The 19,594-nt window shown below is 44.8% G+C and overlaps 1 protein-coding gene and 2 long non-coding RNA genes across 3 annotated transcripts; 1 reads left to right on the forward strand and 2 right to left on the reverse strand.

The window, feature by feature from the left end:
• Positions 1 to 284: 284 nt before the first annotated feature.
• On the reverse strand, positions 285 to 1,664 carry LOC119295251. Its single transcript, XR_005143837.1, has 3 exons — positions 1,547 to 1,664; positions 1,227 to 1,313; positions 285 to 698 (listed from the first exon to the last, which is right to left on the reverse strand). It is a non-coding gene; the product is annotated as an uncharacterized LOC119295251 (long non-coding RNA).
• A 707-nt stretch (positions 1,665 to 2,371) lies between these two features.
• Positions 2,372 to 4,087, reverse strand: LOC119295250. The gene is made up of 2 exons (XR_005143836.1): positions 3,599 to 4,087; positions 2,372 to 3,534 (listed from the first exon to the last, which is right to left on the reverse strand). It is a non-coding gene; the product is annotated as an uncharacterized LOC119295250 (long non-coding RNA).
• A 9,917-nt stretch (positions 4,088 to 14,004) lies between these two features.
• On the forward strand, positions 14,005 to 19,098 carry LOC119293408 (O-fucosyltransferase 9-like). The gene is made up of 10 exons (XM_037571897.1): positions 14,005 to 14,100; positions 14,973 to 15,045; positions 15,184 to 15,251; positions 15,777 to 15,865; positions 16,497 to 16,694; positions 16,772 to 16,976; positions 17,068 to 17,235; positions 17,797 to 17,964; positions 18,266 to 18,456; positions 18,713 to 19,098. The coding sequence occupies exons 1-10, from the start codon at positions 14,071 to 14,073 to the stop codon at positions 18,846 to 18,848; spliced, it is 1,326 nt and encodes a 441-aa protein (XP_037427794.1). The 5' UTR covers positions 14,005 to 14,070; the 3' UTR covers positions 18,849 to 19,098.
• The last annotated feature ends 496 nt before the right edge of the window (positions 19,099 to 19,594 follow it).

The following is a 19,594-nucleotide window of genomic DNA, read 5'->3' on the forward strand; positions in this document are numbered from 1 at the left end:
GGGACAAGTCAGGCGATATCATCTTCACATCCTGCCCATAATTTATTCACACTAGATCGACAACGCGCCTTGGCGCGGGGGTGCCGGTCCAACTAATATGACCAAGCAGTGGAGATCAAGCCGCATGATGCATTAGTAGGATAGCAAGTTTAGCACATGTAACAGGACAACTTAATCAAAGAGGTGCTACTTGCAGTTGCCGAAACCCAACTCCCACATGCGTGTGTCTATTAAAGATGGAAATGCAGAGAGTATATGAAGGAATTAATCAAAAAAAAACTCAATGATCAAAACCTTGATATAGCTCTTTTTCTATTAACATGTGGTATTACTCAATATACCCCAGGATGGAAATATATCTGATATTACTCAAAGAGTAGGCGATGACAGATACTCACTACAGTAATCACCCCGTAAAATATCTACAAAAATGGCCATATCTACATGCATCGGCGCATTTGTCATGCAATGTGACATGAAATACCTAAGCAAGGTTTGGTATGATAGAAACCAAAAGCAGGCCATAGTATTAGTCCCAGATAACTTATGTACACTGTTTTTCATACTGCACAATAGTAAACTACATGATTGACTATTGGATATATAACTTTGTCCACACGCCTTCATCTGATTTGCTCGATATATAACTTTGTCCACACTAATTCATTTGATTTGCTTGCATGTTGTGACACACGGATCTGCTAAAGGACATATCTTGTTAGGCAAACTGTTCAAACAGTGCGTCTCATGGACAGGGAGAAAATAATTGGGTCTATATGAAGGAGAATCACTCTGGATAATATACAATGACCTGGATACAGCGTAGCCTCTTTAACATAAAAGAATATAAAAGATAAAATTAAAATTATTTTAGTATTCTACATGGCCTACAATATGCAAAGGTGAATCTGGTTATCATTCAGTAAGTTAACAAAAATATAAGCTCAGTTGGCAACTCTCTCTGAACAAATCATGCAGCAACAATAGTGACAACAAAGCAATTAACTACATGAAGGTCATATAAAAAACAGAGTTTAAATCATCACACTGTCTGGATCAAAATATTACTACTCATTTACTACTATCTCTAAGCATCTACAAACCCTATATCAGTGTTTACATCTGTGAGTACTTCCTTTGATTACAAAAATTACGGAGTCACACTGATCATTTTTTTGCAGCAGTCCAGTAAAACCAAAGAGGGGACATGACGTATATCAGCTGACCTATGCAAGTGCTCGGAGATGGCTGTTAGTGGAACCAGCTGAACCTAGCAAGCCATGAACCTAGATCTCTTCGTCAGCCATCGCGACCTAAACAGATCCAAGAAATTTCACAGAGTAGCTCAAAGCTCGACGCATAACTTTGGCAAAAACGAATGGACCAAAAACACAGAGTCTGATAGATAAAAAATAGAGCAAGTCATTTATATACAAAGCAAGACACTCACAGGTCATTCATAATAGTTAGATCAAGTCATTTGTACAGAAAAATCTGAAGGTTGAGTAGTGCATTAGAGGGTAGCCGCATAGTGCAGGAAACATACATTAGAGGGTAGCCGCGCAGTGCAGAAAACATATCCCACTGCTATGGACAGAAGTGTAGAACATCACAATCCACTCATTTTGTTCTGTGAGTACATCCTTCAACGATAAAAGTATCTACAAATTCCAAGGTGGTCCAACATGATATAAAGTGTGGTCAACTTGAGTCGTCAAAAATGATTTAGAGACAACATAAGTGGTTGAAATATATATAAGAAACAAAAAAAGTACATGCGAACGACAACACACAAATTCCAATTGGATTTCTTGCACAAACAGAAATGCAGGATACAAAGCCGAAGTTGATAACTTTCGGCAAACCTTGATATAGGTGGACGAATCCAATAATAACTTAAAACTTTGACAACATATTCTGCTTGGTTTCTTTATAATTCTTTTTAACATGAGAATGCAAGAAACTCATTTCCTTGTGAAACCTCAGACGGTTGATGGATACCCCATGGAGTAAGATCCTTATATATGGCATGTCACTTTTGTTGTTGCTAGAAACCCGTATCATTTCCACTCTCTTTTCAATGAAATGAAATGCAAAGGTCCTTTGCGTTTTCTTAAAAAAAACTTAACAGAAGTTGCAGAATATATAATGTGTAGAGCCACACACAGCAAAAGTTATCTCTAGTTACAACTTCTAAGCACTATTATCTCTGAATGCCTAGCTGTTGGCTGCAGTATAGATAAAGTTCGGCAAGTATGAAACACACATGGTACTGAGCTGCTGATAACTACAAGAAAGTTAAGTAAGTGGCTTGCCTGTAGACGACTTGCAACATTTTCCCTAGTGAGTTTTTCAACATTCATGAGGTCAAGTATCCTTTTCGGCACACCTTCTGCATAAACATGAAAGAATAGTGAGAAAAAAAGTTACTCCAGAAAAAAGTAGCTACAGAGAAGGAAGGTAAGTTCTTGCTGTCAATTCCAAGATGGTTGACAGCATAGATGAATTTTATATGTAGTTCAACGGATCAAACAACATGCTGCCAGATATTCCTAAGCTCCTCGATGCGAACGGGTTTTAGGAGATAGTTGCAGGCACCATGAGTTATCTCCTGCATTACAGTTTTTGTTTCTCCATTCACAGATAACACTACATGGAAAATAATTGGTTAGCACTGACATTTTTGCTTCCTCAATCAGAAGTACAAATCATAAGATTCGCTGTGCTGAATTCACATTTTGCATATAAAAGAATATACATCCAACAACTTTATAGCAAGGACTTGCTTACTTAAACAGTCAAACCTGTCAAGATTACAACGTGCAGCCATATTACAACGTATCACCTAATTTAGAGCCACGTGCATGACTGAACAAACAATGAAAAATCACAATACATATACTTAAGAGTATATAAAGGTTGCTCACTGTATTGCACCATACAAGGTATAAAAACAGAATTGCAGAGCACTTGCAGACTTGTATTGTATCAAACTACAGACTTGGAGGAGGAGGGGCACTTGTGCATACATGTTCATTTCAGAGCCGTCATCGTCGATGGGCTAGACTTGGAAGAGGAGGAGGAGGAGGAGTCGATCAAAAAATTAAGAATTTGCAATGGTTCAGAACTCAATGATCTAGTAATTTGTTTAAAACTACTGAATTTGTTTAAAACTTACAGATGCAATGGTCAGAACTTAATAGTTCGGAACTCTACTGAATTTGTTTAAAACTTACTCCACAACATAAATGATTACAACAGATTTACAAAACAGAGAGACCATAGTACAGAACAGAGTTTTAAAAACTCAGTTTTAAATTGTGAAACAGCAGCTTAATGCAGCAGGACCATTCAACATTCAGTTTTGACCAAAACTGAGATGGAGCAGTTGTGGAGTACCTTCAGGCTAGAGCAGGGGTGGAGGGGCGTCCTCCATGGCATCGGGGGCACGAACCGGAGCAGGGGTGGAGCAGCGTCCTCCATGGCGTCGGTGTTCGGGTGCCTGAGCGAGCTACAGAGCTGCGCGGTGGGGATCTGGGAGGGAGATAGGATGGGGTGAGGAAGATACGATGGGATGTGGATGAGTGGAGGGACTTACAGGATCCTCGCTGGAGCTGAAGTACGCTGTAGAAGCCCTCCTCGTCGTCTCCAGTTATCTGCCCGCGCTCCCGGCACAACCGCGCAGTTCCGCCTTAGGTCGTGTAGCTATCCTGCTCTTCCGCGCGTCTCCGCTGCTCTCTCCTGCCTGCTCCCCTGCACCGACTCGCCTGCCTCCTCGCATCCCACCTCGTGCGGTGCGGGGCGGCCGACCGGGCGAAGGAGATGACGGCGGCGGGGCAGGAAGGCCGGTGCGGGGCTAGGGTTTGGATGGGGAGAGAGGGATGAGGTGGGAGGAAGAGGAGAGGGGGCGGCTGCTTGGTGGCGGGCTTCGACTCTTGGGCGACGGGCGGGGACTGCTGCTTCTGCGGCAGGGAGGGGCGATGGGGAGGAGAAGGCGCGGGACGGGGAGGATGGCTGGCGGCAGCGGGGAGGAAGGGAGAGTGGGCTCGAGGGGAACGACCCAGCTCGCTCTCAGCCTCTCTCGCCCTAGCGCTATCAAGCACTTTTCTAACCAGGTGAAATAACAAAAATGCCCTCGGCGGGGCACAGGAATAACAGGCGGTGGCACAAATTTTTTACACTGTTTCGATCTACAGTGCCTCTTTTCGATCCAACGTTCCAGATCCCTTCATCTCGTGATCGAACAGTCTATAACGCATCAAACAAAGCATCCAACGGCCAGAAATCGCTAAACTCCAAGGAGGCTGGGTTCCTCCCACTATGTATCTTACCCTGATGCGAATATTTTCTTGCTACGAAACTAGAGAGGGAATTGCTTTAACCTTGGAGTGGAGCACACTTTCATTTATTCTTGAGACAAATAGTGCCGAGACTGCCGCAATGATTGCCAATCCTTGGAAAAACAATTCGCAACATGCCGCCATCATTCAGGAGATCGCCAACATGATGAGAGGAGGTAGAAAGGTAGTAGTGGTGAAAGCTATTACGACGGGGTGTAATCATGTTAGCCACCACTACTTAGCTTAGATGGGTAGATATGAGATAAAGACGGCTGTATGATTACGGTCAGACACTGAGATGGTTGTAAACTTGTGTCTTTGATGGCGTGTTCGGGGTGTTGCCCCGGTCTTATTCGTTCAACGGTAAAGGCTTCATTTTTGATGAGCCATCTTGGAGGCCCGCAAAACTGCATATCAGCGATGGAGCCGCGTCGAGCCCGGGGGAGAAGGTGATCCGTCATTCTTTTTTTTTGGTGGCTGTTGTGATGGTGCCGGAGACAAGTGACTGGTGTTGGTTTCAAGCTCAGAGATGTTCTACTATTCTTTTCAGTTTTGTCATGTCGGTCCTTACGTGATTTGTATTTTTGATCTTTATAATATAAATGAGACACGTATTATCATGCGTGTCATGGAAAAAAAGCTTGTGTTAAGGTGAATCAATATACACCCCCACAACAATTAAGATCAAAGTACAAGTCACGTAAAAATCAACATGACAAAACTGAAATTAGGGCTCGCAGGTCAACTCGATTCATTTATTTTCTCGTTTTATTAGTGTTCACTCAGGCTCGCTCGCAAGATCCTCCTAGTTGGGACTGAGAGACGTCGATGAAGCGGCGGTTTGTGAATCTGGTGACGCGGAATTGGGAAGATGGGATTTATTCACTGCGCCGCCTCAATCCAGACGTGCATCTCTTCTACCAGTCAAGAAATGACGCAAAAGAAGTAGCAGAGATCAACACGATGGATTCTGCAGCATCAGCAGCAGATGATAGCAACAAATCAAAGAGATCTTCCAGTCCAAGGATGCGTAGCCTGCGGCGGCTGCCTAGACCAATCGCCAGATTCGATCCGTCGCCGGCCGGCCTGTGGATCAATGACGGCCTGGAGTGGTTCGAGCTCCTGGGCCCCCGCCGCAGCGAAAGCAGGGTCGTCAACGCCAACGTGGCCGGCGACACCGGGCTATACGACGCCGACGAGGGCATCATCTTCAACCTGCCTTCGCTCCACGAGCCCAAGGGAACCAATCCCATCTGCCTCTCAATCACCCACCCCGACGCCGAGGAAGACGCTCTCTACGTCATGGACCGCTATCCCGGCCGGGCCCTTGCGCGGCGTAGCACTGGCGGTCCCGGCATGCGCTCCTGCTTCGAGGTGCTCGAGTACCGGCCCAGCTCCAGATACCTGGACGACAGCATGAAGGGTTGGGGTTGGCGGACTCTCCCGCCGCCGCCCTTCATCCACGAGCACGGGTACGAGCCCACCAGGATCACGTCCTACGCCGTCGTCGGCGACGGGACTACCTTGTGCATCTCGTCGGACAGGAACGGCATCGGCACCTACTGCTTTGACACGGTGCGCGACGATGATACCCACCGTCTAGGGTGGGATTACCGGGATGAATGGAGGCACGTTGGGCACTGGGCGATGCCCTTCTACGACAAGGCAGAGTATGTCCCTGAGTTCAAGCTATGGTTTGGCTTCAGCCCGCCCAGGCCGAACCACCTGTGCGCCGTTGACCTGTCCACCATGGACCATGGCCAACCGCCCGTCGTGCATCATGTTTGGGAAGATCTTGATCGGCCTGAGGAAGAGGACTGGGTACCAACGCATTTCAGGATACTGAACCTTGGGTCTGGCAAGTTTTGCATTGCTAAAATCATTAGCGCAGAGGCGACTGGCATGAAATTTTCTGTGCTCACTGGCATCGAGATGGTTCGCGGCAAAGATGATCAGAGCCTCCGGATGTTCAAGCACAAGAGTACACGCTACATGTTCAGCACGCCTGATGTAATCCACTGGGTTATCTGAATAATCTTGCATGGTGTGCCATGTTCACTGTCCTATGGATGGTGTTTGGCCGTGTTGGCCTGAGCCTCCCGATGCCCAAGCACACGTTCCATCATTCACCAGGTGCACAGAATAATCTTGTGCTCTATTAGTACTGCCTCCGTACTTGTTTATTGATCCCCATAGCCAAAATTTAACCATAGATTTAACTAAAACATAATAATGCATGTCGTAGTACTTACTAGCTTAGCCCGTGCGGCGCCACGCCGCGCCCGTCGGTAAGTCGCAACTATGTAGACCGTAGTTGAAAAGGTAGAATTATAAACAATTATGAGCTAAACAGAATATGTATTGCAGTTTTATGTGTATCTTTTTCTATTTGATAAAGAAAAGCATATCAATATATATGAAATTTTAAGCCACCCTACATAGGGGGATGTGTATACGATGACACAACCGTTCTGCAGTAAGAAATCGCAACTAATTTTTCTGAATTAGATCATCTTGGTATAGCCTCCTATAGGATTAGTTCCCATAATAAGGTGGTACAAACCTTTTGCAAATTCTTGGACACGTCTGACATGTAGTTTTGCTCAAATCATTGTTTGTCTTGTGAATTCATTCTGCTGAGTAGCTACTTCCGGGCAAGCCATGTTGAATTGCCATTGCTTGTTGGTCTGTGCCTTTTCTTGTGATGTAAATAGTCTTTCTTTTGTGACTTCAAGTGCATAGTGACAGCCTTTTCTTTAGCTTCGTCTTCTGTTTCGGCTGGTTCTCCTTGAAACGCCATCGAAGATTCTTACGATACGTTATGTTTATATGTAATAGTGTTTTTAATGTTTATTATAAGACTTAATTTAAAGCAAGAGAATTAGTATGTGGAATTATGGGCACAAAAAGAGAAGCTAGAGAAAACACTTCTTTTCTGTGGGGTTAAAGGGGTTTCATTGCTCAACTTCGAGGGAGATCCTTCATACAAAGTTGTAGTATATTAGCAGGATCCGATCTGATCCATAGCTAGTGTAGTATGCCCTTCAGCACGACCAAAAGAAACTAATCTATGACTTACAACATTTTGATTCCTACTAACATGAACAATAATAGAACTATCCCTCACCAAGACATTTCCTAACTTCATTCACCAACATTGCATTCAACGATCAATCCGGGGAACTGTGCCTGAATAGAGAGCATCACAGCTTTACAGTCCATCTCAACATCAATTGGCAGTGTAGACCATAGCAATGCAAAGTTTGGCCCCTCGAAACATGCTCTAATTCCGCTTGCACTGGGCTCGCACAACGCAATATGTTTCTGCATGCCGAGAAGATTATGCCACCAATATTGTCTGGTAGAATCATCCCAACACACTAGTAGAAAAAGGGCTGAATTATTTTAACCTATAATCTCTAATCACCCCTCATCACTGCTCAATTTAACCTCTAATCTCTATGACTTACAACATTTTGATTCCTACTAACATGAACAATAATAGAACTATCCCTCACCAAGACATTTCCTAACTTCATTCACCAACATTGCATTCAACGATCAATCCGGGGAACTGTGCCTGAATAGAGAGCATCACAGCTTTACAGTCCATCTCAACATCAATTGGCAGTGTAGACCATAGCAATGCAAAGTTTGGCCCCTCGAAACATGCTCTAATTCCGCTTGCACTGGGCTCGCACAACGCAATATGTTTCTGCATGCCGAGAAGATTATGCCACCAATATTGTCTGGTAGAATCATCCCAACACACTAGTAGAAAAAGGGCTGAATTATTTTAACCTATAATCTCTAATCACCCCTCATCACTGCTCAATTTAACCTCTAATCTCTAATCATCCCTCATCATTCCAAATCATCTAACTTTCCGGACGGTCACCCATCCTCTCACTACTCCAGTCTGAGCACGCTTAACTTCCGGGTTCTATTCTCCCTCGTTTCCAAGTCCGCACTTGTTGTTTTCCTGACATTAGTAAGATGTCAATCCTATTAACCCTCAGGAATTTAGCTTGACCATGAAGTCACACATTTCACTGTTTGAGTTTGAAACTATTGTTCTAAAAAACAATAATTATTTAGTAACACTAATATTTCTTGAATAAGTAGTTTGACCATAGTTTGACCAGATTTGACCAAAATTCAAAAAAACGAAATAATTATTTAGTAACACTAATATTTCTTGAATAATTAGTTTGACCATTGTTTGACCAGATTTTGACCAGATTTGACCAAAATTCAAAAAAACTGAAATAATTATTTAGTAACACTAATATTCTTGAATAATTATTTAGTAACACTAATACTTCTTGAATAAGTAGTTTGACCATAGTTTGACCAGATTTAACAAAAATTAAAAAAACTGAAATTTGAGCATAACTTTTTTTCCATTTAGAATATGAGGATTCTAAAAATTTGCAAACATGCCGTAGGCTGTCAGAATCGGATGCGAATTTTCGTGCTGAACATTTTGATATATTATACTTTTTTTACATCGCATGCAAAAGTTATAGCCGTTTTACATTTTCCTTACACTTTTTGCAAAACATGTGCAAATTTAAGTTTTTAATTTTTCCTAACTAGTACATGTAGTAACATAACTACATTTGGAAGGATTTTAATTTTTGAAGTTTTTATCATTTTCTTTTGCTTTTTACAAAACTGAAAAGGCGATCGAGGGGGGTAGAGTTTGAAAATGGGACCTTTAGTACCGGTTCATGCCACGAACCGGTACTAATGCCTCAAACCCCATTAGTACCGGTTGGTGGCTCGAACCGGGACTAAAGGTCTAACCTTTAGTACCGGTTGGTGCCACGAACCGGTACTAATGGGCATCACACCCTTTAGTCCCGGTTCGTGGCACTAACCGGGACTAAAGGTCCCATTTGAACCGGAAATAATACCTGTACGGTGCCCTAGCCGCTCGAACCGGGACTAATGCTCACATTAGTCCCAGTTTGTAATGCAACCGGGATTAATGCTCTTTTCTGGCGAACCAAAGCCCTGTTTTCTACTAGTGACACATGCTTCACCCGTCTCCTTGATATATGTCCCATCTATGTTAAGGTTAACATGGCCATGAGCAGCGGGGTCCATCTAGCGACGCATTATCTGGCCTAACATAAGATGAGACGGTGGGCATCCATCGACATCCATTAGGGCTTTTGCTTTTTTTAAAATCAGCTACAGTAGTTGTCAGACCACATTCAAAAGCATGAAAGGGAATTTGTCCGCATCATTATAAATTGTTAGATTTGTTGTCCTTCATCACAATTTAGGTCTGATTTACCACTGATTTTGCAGGGTGCACGTCCAAAAGACCGAAGAGAACAAAAGAGGAGATAGTTCACCCGGAGGTTCATCACCTTCTCCTCATCGACCACCCCCACACCAGCCTGACAGTCTCCACCGACTCAGCCTGAAAGCGCATCGTCGTCCTCCCATGCTTCCTTGTCGCGGTAGCGTCCTCCCTCGCCCACCATCAGGTCACGGTGTAGGCCACCGCCACCGGCATGGTCTGCACGAGGAACATGATCTGTAGTAGCGCCACCTCCAGGATCACCATCGCGACCTAATCCCTCGGGTCCCTTGCCGGTGCGAAGAGCGTGAGGCTGTGATCGTGGCGGAGGAGCGAGGCGTTGGAGGCGAGTGTGGCCACCGTGTGGCAGCAGAGGCGGTTGTGGGCGAAGTGCGCGTAAAGGGAAGCTAGCTGGAGAGAGGAGCAACTCGTCGATGGTGCTCATGAGACTCATGACACCGCTCAGCTCGCTGATGCCTCAAGCTCGCGCCCGTTGAGACTGCGGGCATCCCGCCCATCCTGTGTCGTCCAATCGTACCTCATGCTCGACGCCTCGAGCCACCTCCATCATCGACCTCCTGCCCCACCCATATTGTTGGTGCCCCTCCGTCACATGCCACCGGAGCCTGGTACCTACATCATCGTCGTCCGGAGCTGTTGCGTGCCTCCGATGGTGGCACACGTAGTCCACCAGCCGACACCAGACCTCTTTCATCTGTCCGCCGCTGCACGCGTTGACCGCCTCCGAGGCCAGGCTCGGTGATCGCTGATGCGTTGTTCATAGCTAGGTGGAGAAGCCCGGCAACAACCAACGGTGAGGTACACCTTGCGGCGGAGCCCGTGCCCCAGTACGGTGTTGTGGCTACCGCCACCGTTGTAGGAAACGACCCATGAGCTTGGTAGATGACTTGACGGGAGATCTGGCTGGTAGCCGTGGGAGGCATCTCTTCCGTGTGCTGATCGTGGCCAGCGCCGCCACGCCGCGCGCATAGGCCATCACCACCGTGAGGGCATCTCCTCCAAGATAATACCCACACAAGATCATTCGAGAGATGGTGTCGCAGCAAGAGGAGGTTGGTCGAGGTCTCGAGGAGAACGGGGAGGAAGGCGAGGTAGCGACCGTCGGGAGAGGTGAGTACCTTTTATAGTCAAGTAAAGCAGCATAGCTTAGCGGCACGAGATTCGGCCAGCGATTTATCCACGACGGCAGCGGCGCGTCTGCGTGCGAGGTGCTATCCCCCGGTCAGAAAAAGAATGGGGCCGCTTCCAGGTGGGCTGCGAGCCACCTCTGGACGGTGGAGCAAGGGATGGGCAAGATGAAAGATAAAGCAGGGTAGGGAAGAAGGGCTGGGGTGGCCACTGCTGCTCCACGGCAGACTGAATGGCGATGCAGCCACAGACAATTTTTATAGGCTCCTAACAGCGGCGAAGCGGTGGTTAAGCCGTGCACGCATTCGATAGGATCCTTCGGGGGAGATGTGGGGATAAATCGGCAACCATGCAACACACCTCTTCATAAAGGCAAAAAAACAAGGACGCATGCAACCGAATGGCTGTTCACAGACACATCTAAATAGGAAGGAGACAAAAAATACGTAGTCAACCATGCAGTCCATGTGCCAACATGGGGATGTCTCGCAGCTAATGTGAAACTGCTAGAGCCACCCCAAAGTGTACCTAGCCATATCCCCAGTAAACAACGTGGCGTGACCCGATTGGCCGGTTTTTCACCGATAGAAAAAAGTCAAAAAACTGGGTAAAAGAAACCTAGTTATGTTTCGTATATTAACAAACAATCATCTAAACCAAAATGCTAAAGACACCCCAAGTGCACATGAGAAAATGCGAATCAGTTAACAAATTTTTGATCGAAGGCATACAAGGCCACACGCATTTTCTACCTCGTAGCCTCCCAAACAAATGCACGTGTCAACAATTGATAGGCCTCCCAGTCCCCATCGGCCAAGTGGCGAGACCTGGGGCAAAAACCTCCCCGGATATAGAGGTTTGGGTATTAGGGTATCTTCAAGGCGCACCCCAAAAAAAGTCATGGTATCCGTCCGCGGACGCGTTCGCCAACAGTGATACGGAAGCCGGCCATCCACCCATGACCGCATAGATTTCAAACCGGATTTCAACGCACAGGATGAAAGTCTAAATGATTGCCGCCACGGGCGGCGCCCGTTTCCCACAACATGTCTTTCTCATGTCCGACAGCAAATTCATCAGTCGGCCGTGAGCCCCGGGAAGTGAAGATTCGGCGGGAGGGGAAGAGCAGTGGCCTTCGCGAAGTTGCGGGCAAGCTCATCGAATGTGTGACCCGGCAAGACGTCGACAATGGCCTTTCTGGGACCCAAGCAGTGGTGGCCTCCCATGTTCTACTCTTTCCCGCCATCGACAGGGGAGGGCGTGGACAGGCGAGCCTCGTCGTCATGGCGGTTGGGTGCGAACGGCGATGGCCGCGTGGTCGACGCAGAGCTAGCGACATCCTCGGTCTCTTGCGCCTCCTCTTCCTCTGCTGCCACATCGATGTCCAAGAGCAGGGCGTCTCTCTCTGCCCGCAACACGTGCAACCGCCACCGCTTGCGGTGGATCTCGCGAGCACCGCAGTAGGACAGGAGCAGCAGTTGCTCCTCATCGAGGAAGCCCAGACCGTCCGCCACCATAGTCATGACGGGCTTGTCGTTTGCCTGGTCGCCATGATTTGTTCCTCCGCGAGCTGGTGCTCGTCGAGGAGCCGAAGAGAAGGTGAGTACACCGGGTCGCGATGCGTGCGGCACTTTCGGCCGGCGCCGCTTCAATGCCGGCTCTAGTGAGATGTCACGTCTGCTCTGGGCCGGCATGGATGCGGCGTTGGTGCTCTGGAGTGGCACTGATCGGCATGATTGTGCGACAACCACTTCACTCGGGAAAGGGCGTGAGCAAGTGAGAGGGTTTTGGGTGGGTCCGGGTGTCTGTCGCGTGCTGCCCAACGGTGTGGACGCCCGCAAAGCACCCTAGTTCGCCTCTGGTTTGTGAAAGAACGGACGTCCGGGCTGGTCCGTGGACCGATGAGGTACCACGTTGGATGATAAAATGGGTCCAGACCGCTTGGTCCGGATGGATGGGAGTGACCATCAATGTTGGAGATGCGCTCAGTCCATATTGTATTTTAGGTCAAAGTTTGAGTACATACTTAACTAGTGAAATTCACTAAATTATTCACATATTCAACTCTGTGATGCTTATTATGAATCGGAGGGAACGTGAACTTGGTGAACGTTACCGGTCTTTTTTCTTCTGAATGAAAATTATCAGTATTGTCGCTAATGTTGTGTTGACATGAACTTGGTGAACGTTATCAGTCTTTTTTCTTTTCTTTCTGGACGAACATTATCAATCTGTTGTTAGCTACATTGACCTGAACTCGGGGAGATGATTTGCCCCAGAGTTGTTTCAATGACTAGTGATTCCGGCCCCACCCGGCAGCCTCTCATGGGGCAAATTATCTAATAGAGATATAAAATAGGGCAAAAGATCTGAGTGCGGCGTTTCGGTGCCCGGGTGCATCTGCACCCGTTCAAAAAAAAATTCGTAAAAAATTCAGAAAAATTCAAAAAATTCCGAAAAAAATTGAGGTGGTGGACAATTTGATGCGTGAGGTGCGCCCCAATTTTCAAAACATTTGGACTTATGTGCAGTTCTCAGCAAAAAAGACAAATCAGACCAAAACAGTATATGAACAGTACACATTTTTACAGACCTCTGATTTGTCTTTTTTGCTGAGAGCTGCACATAAGTCCAAATGTTTTGAAAATTAGGGCGCACCTCACGCATCAAATTGTCCACCACCCCAATTTTTTTCGGAATTTTTTGAATTTTTTTAGTATTTATTTTGATTTTTTTGGTGAGCGCAGGTGCAGATGAGCTCGGGCTCAGATTTAGATTTTCGAAAAGATCTAATTTTTCATGCGTTGGATCATACACACTCTCTTCGATCATGTACCGATGTACAGTAGTACACTCCTTGCGCAACGTTCGTGATCAATCGCAACCAGCTAAAAAAATAAAATTTCCCTCGCGTGCGCTCCTCCATCACATCCTCTTGCGTCGCATGATCCGGCGGGAGCGCTCTCGGTGATGCCGCCGGCGATCGCTTTGGCGTCGGCGCCGGCGCCGGCGTCGATGCGCGGCGGCGAAGGCGCGAAGGGTACGGCGCGGCGCCCGGACCGCGTGCTGGCCGCGCGCCGGCGACGAGCTACCGTGCTGCTCCTCGCTCTAGCGTACACGGCGGCTATGCTCGTGCTCCTCCTGGGCGCTGACGGCACGGGCCTGGGCGCAGGTGGTGGACGCGTGGTGGTAGGCGCGCCGCGTCCGCCAGCGCCGCCCGGATCGGTGTACCGCAGCCACCTCGTGTTCGAGCGGCTCCTGCCGGAAATGCGTGCCCTCGCCTCTCGTCCTAGCCCAGTGAGTTCTTGCTCCTTCCCAGGGACTTAATGTTTATCCGATCCATTCCCAGCGGAACGGGTGGATTGGCTTAAAAAACAGGTGGAAATTTTCTTCCGGTCATGTGCGTCGGATGATTTTTTCTCGTCCACTCCTTGATTTGCCATTGGATGCTCATAGTTTGATTACAAATCGTCCCAAAATTGTTTGTAGCCTTACCACACATTACATTCGAGTTTTGTGTTGGCTGTTTGTGAATTGTGACACAAATACAATGCTACATAGCTTACTACTAATCTCTAGTGAAACTGGTGGTGACACTGATAACACTGAATTTGGCTGCTTGTAGGAGGAGACAGCCATTGAATCCTTTATTGATATTGACGTAATGCACTACTGCAGGCCAATGAAGATACTTGGCACCTTGAGATGGCAATACATAGGGCATAAATAATACTCCCTCTGTTCACTTTTATAAGACCTTGAAGACATTTCAGACAATGTGCAAAACAAGTCATTTTGAGTTGTCTAAAACGACCTACAAAAGTGAACGGAGGAAGTACTACTTATGCATGCGAGTTCTGTTTCATGTTCATATGCCAAAAAGGTGACAGCCCTTCATGTGGCAGGCCTATAATATGTTCTGCAACTTGGGAGATGCTTGGCATTAGGAGCTCTTTAAAGGTCAAAGAGGATTTATCTGTCAGTTGTTGATTGTAACAATGGTGTCATGATGATGATCATTTTTAGCATTACAGTGCTTCTAATCCAATCACAACACATGTTTAATGCCTATGATCACTGTGACCAACAACATTTTTTTTCTTTTAGTTTACAGTCATACATAGACTCTTCGCATATGTATGTAACATGATTTTGCCGTGTCATTGCAGCTAATGGCATCCCATTATAAAAAGTCTGGAAAGAGATGGGTACCTTGCATCAGAAAGAGATTGACACAATCAGGTGCAAATTTGAAATGCTTTTTATGAATTTCTATACCAAATGTACCAAGATCAGCCAGTCAGAATCAGCTTTAGTATAAGTAGTAACAGGCGAAATAGCTAAGTAGGTTTTATTGATGGTCCACATTACACTTTTCAGCGTTACCACCTTCAAATGGTTTTCTCGTAATTGAAGCAAATGGTGGTCTGAATCAGCAACGCATTTCTGTAAGTTGCATGATCAATTTCTTACTGAACGTGGACCAACTAGATATATTCCCTCAGAGTCATCTTTATTACATACACTACTGAAACGAGTCACTGTTGGTACCGAAATACCTTTCTTTAATGGTATATTTTAAAAAGTAAAAGTATAATGACCCATGGCTCGATATTAATTACCCTGGATTCCTGTTTCACAGACTCCCTTGGATTTTTTTTTGAATTTATTTTTTGCATGAACATGCTGTTTCATGTTTTGTTGCAGCTTACCCTTTTATCTTCCACTAAATTCTGAATACTTTCAAAAGTCATTACGCATTCCACTGATCTTCATATGTACTCCCTCCGTCCCGAAATGTAAGACGTTTTTTGAGACTGTGATAGTATCAAAAAGCGTCTTACATTTTGGGACGGAGGGAGTAGAATTCTTTTCTTTTTTCTAGTGTCTCAACTGCCAACTTGAATTTCAAACTTCACAACGTGTTTGCTCTTTAGTGTTTATCTGAGTCTAACAGAGATGTCTCGATACAGATTTGTGATGCTGTTGCTGTGGCAAGCTTACTTAATGCAACTCTTGTCAGCCCAGCTTTTCATCTGAATAGTGTTTGGCGTGATTCTAGGTAACTATTTTGCTTCTTTGTAGAATATCCACAGATGTATTTGGAGAAACTGGCATACAACAGATGCGTCCCTGGGTCACTTTCTTGAGAACTAGCTTTGTAAAAATGTCGTTTGCATAATTAAGTTGCAAATTTACTTCAGTTAGCGTTTTCTGTATTATATAAGTGAAAATATTCTTTCTTTTCCCATGTTTATCTGCTCTCGATAAGTAAATGGATCAGTATCCTTTCCTTGTGGAAAAGAGAAACTTCATTATGTCTCTTCAAGCCCTTGTCTGCACTCTTTTTTTGTGCTATTAAGTCACTATTTTCTGTTGTGTCATTTCTTTTGTGCTTATGTTTTAACAATGCATTTTTCAGCACTCTTCTTTTGTTCCTTGTTAAGCATGTACCTCAATAATGTCAATAGTATCACATCGATCTTTGCATTTGCCATTTTATAAGCTGTATCCCTATGAAAATAATTGATTGAATAAAGAATTGTTACTTTTTATGCAGCGTTGGTTTTCTTTCATATGTGATTATATTTTCAGTTTATTCTCCTCATGCCTGTATCATATATAAGTTTTTGATTTTCTCATCACTTTTCCAGAAGGATAATTCTTCTTTGTTCCTGCATAATTTCTTTCAGCAAATTTGGTGATATCTTTGATGAAGACCATTTTATTGAAACACTCCGAAAACATGTAAGGGTTGTCAAAGAACTTCCTGAAAATGTTTCTGTGCAGTTTGACCATAATATCAGCAGTATACCGAATATGAGAACCAAAGCCTTCTCGTCTCACAATTACTACCTAGAAAATGTGCTTCCGAAACTGTTGGAGCTAGGGTATGTGCTCCTGTTGCACCTTCTTGTGACTAAAGGCTACTACCATATCTTTGCTCATTTTCTGTTCTATGACACAGGGCTGTGCGTATTGCTCCTTTCTCAAATAGATTGGCTAATTCAGTTCCATCAAATACCCATGCGTTGAGATGTTTGGCAAACTATGAGGCATTGAGATTTTCTGAACCCATAAGAATTCTTGCAGATAACATGGTTGACCGAATGATCAAGAAGAGTGCTTTGACTGGTGGGAAGTACATGTCAGTTCATCTTCGCTTTGAAGAGGTTCAAACGCAATGCCATGCTAGTTGGTGCCTGTTATTAAATCTTTTCACTAAGACCAAGCTTTATGATGATTATGTGTGCTGCATTTTAGGATATGGTAGCTTTCTCTTGCTGTATATATGACGGTGACTGGAAGGAGAATATTGCAATGGAGAATGCTCGTGAAAGGGGCTGGAGAGGGAAGTTTCGCCGACCAGGTCGAGTGATTAATCCCGAGGCCAACCGGAGGAATGGGAGATGTCCTTTAGCTCCTATAGAGGTTGAAATGTTAGTTCCCTGGAATTGTTTTGAGTATGCTCGTATTGCAACACTTCTAGGGCCAGTTAGGGGGACATTTACCAATTTTAGTAAGCTCTCTAAAGATATTCTTAACTGTTACATCCAAGAATAATAAGTGCTTCTAAATTGCCACTGCAGTACTAAATGGAGCCTTACTCTGTTTTTTTTTTCCTGAGTTCACATCATGTTCATTACTCCTCAGGCTATCTACTGTTAGAGAATACAGTTGGACACTCCAAATAGCATCTATGGTGTTGTGCATTGGTGCAAAAAGCATTTTGTAGGCATTTTCATTGCAGACTACAGTAGGTAGTGCTGGACGTCATGTTTTCAGACAATTTCTAGAATTCCTTATCATAGTTTCTTATTTTTCAGTGGACTGATTAGTTAAACTGGAGTTAAAGCTTTGGTAAATGTATCCTGCCACCACAATTTTCAGATATATTCCAATAGGCCTTGCTGCAAGCTGCCAAGAGGAGATCTTATTTACATGATATCATTGTACAACTTTTCTTTTTCCTCACTAGTTTGGTTTATGCAGGTTGGAATGATGCTGCGTGGCATGGGGTTTGATAATACTACCTCACTCTACGTTGCATCCGGTAAAATATACAATGCTGAGAAGTATATGACTCCTCTTCGAGAGTTGTTTCCACTTCTACAAACAAAGGAAACACTCACTTCACCTGAGGAGCTTGCACAGTTCAAGGTATTTCCCCCTCCCTTAGTTACTCCGTTTCTATCATAAATTGTTACTGTAGAAAGGATGCATTCTTACATTATTTCACAGCAAGCATGCATAATCCTTGTTCAGTTTGAAGGGAGGGTAACAGTTGGATAAGAGCCATTTCTTATCTCCATGACAGACTTACCTTTGACTCACATTCTTACATTATTTCACAGCAAGCATGCATAATCCTTGTTCAGTTTGAAGGGAGGGTAACAGTTGGATAAGAGCCATTTCTTATCTCCATGACAGACTTACCTTTGACTCACATTCCTATATCCAGGGGCATTCATCCAGACTGGCAGCATTGGACTACACAGTCTGTCTACGGAGCGAAGCCTTTGTAACAACTCAAGGAAGCAATTTCCCTCATTTCCTGATCGGACACAGGCGTTATTTGTATGGGGGGCATGCAAAGACAATAACACCAGATAAACGGAAGATGGTGCTACTCTTTGACAACCTGGATATCAGGTCAGCTTTGAGTAACCGTTGTCTGATTGCACGACGAAGCTGGAGAAGGCCCGAATTTTGCCACGTCTAATCTGGATATCCACATTTAGCTAGTTTCCATTTGGACAGTCAATTTTAGAGATAAATTATTGTAGAAAATCATAGTGAATTTAACTATTGTCCATATTATTTTATATGTAAACACTAAAATACAATTTAGCAGAATGTAAGGCTGTAACGGAACCTCTGATATCCAACTTGTTTGCTTTGACTGCAGATGGGATCGTTTCACGCACTTCATGCAGGATATTCGTCGCCAAAGTGAATCGAAAGGTTTCGGGTTCAGGAAACAGCATGGATCGATATACAACCTCCCGATGCCCGACTGCATGTGTCAGCAAGCTGAAGCATGATGATGTAGAGTACCGATTTATGTACTTGTAAGTAGCAGTAACACATAGAAGTTCGTTACATTTTTTTGTCTGTAGGTAAATTAAGGGTAGTAGACTAGAGATGCCAAATCGTGTGGTTGTTGATATGAAATCCAGCCCAGAGATGCAGTTATGCTGTCTGAAATGAAAGAGAGCCTTGTTTTTTCTTTTCTTCAGAATATGCCACAGCCTATATTGACTATAATACCCAAACTTAACTTTGAGTTGAGAATTGTTTGCCTGGTGTTAATGGAGATAAACAATATTCTGCCTAAACTAATACAGTAAAGAGTATGCAGCTTGGTATGATTACTGTGCCAAACAAATGAACTCCTCTAGGTTGCGGGCAGGCAGTCGCCACATTTTGTTTACCCACATTCAGATCTATGTGCCTAGAGGATTTTCGCTTCGTTCTTTCACAAGCATATTTTTGACTTCTGTGAGAGTCCATGGTGGCGAACGGTTTGATGGTGTTCCCAAAAACTGGACTGTTTGCGGAAAAAAAATTGGCCATGGGTGTACCGCGCCCGGTGGAAACATCTTCTCGAGCGTTTCTCTTCCTGCTTTGGTCATATCGTTGCCCAAGAGCTAGGTTGGGGTTGGCTAGATGGATCCCATTAGGTTATTTAGATGTCTAGGATGATGTAGCATGTGTGACATGACCTTTGTGGCGGTCATTCGGATCATGTAGTTGCGATGGAGGTGAAAAAAAGGTGATGAGGTCGAGT

This window comes from Triticum dicoccoides, chromosome 4B, assembly GCF_002162155.2.
Source record: "Triticum dicoccoides isolate Atlit2015 ecotype Zavitan chromosome 4B, WEW_v2.0, whole genome shotgun sequence".
NCBI lineage: Eukaryota > Viridiplantae > Streptophyta > Magnoliopsida > Poales > Poaceae > Triticum > Triticum dicoccoides.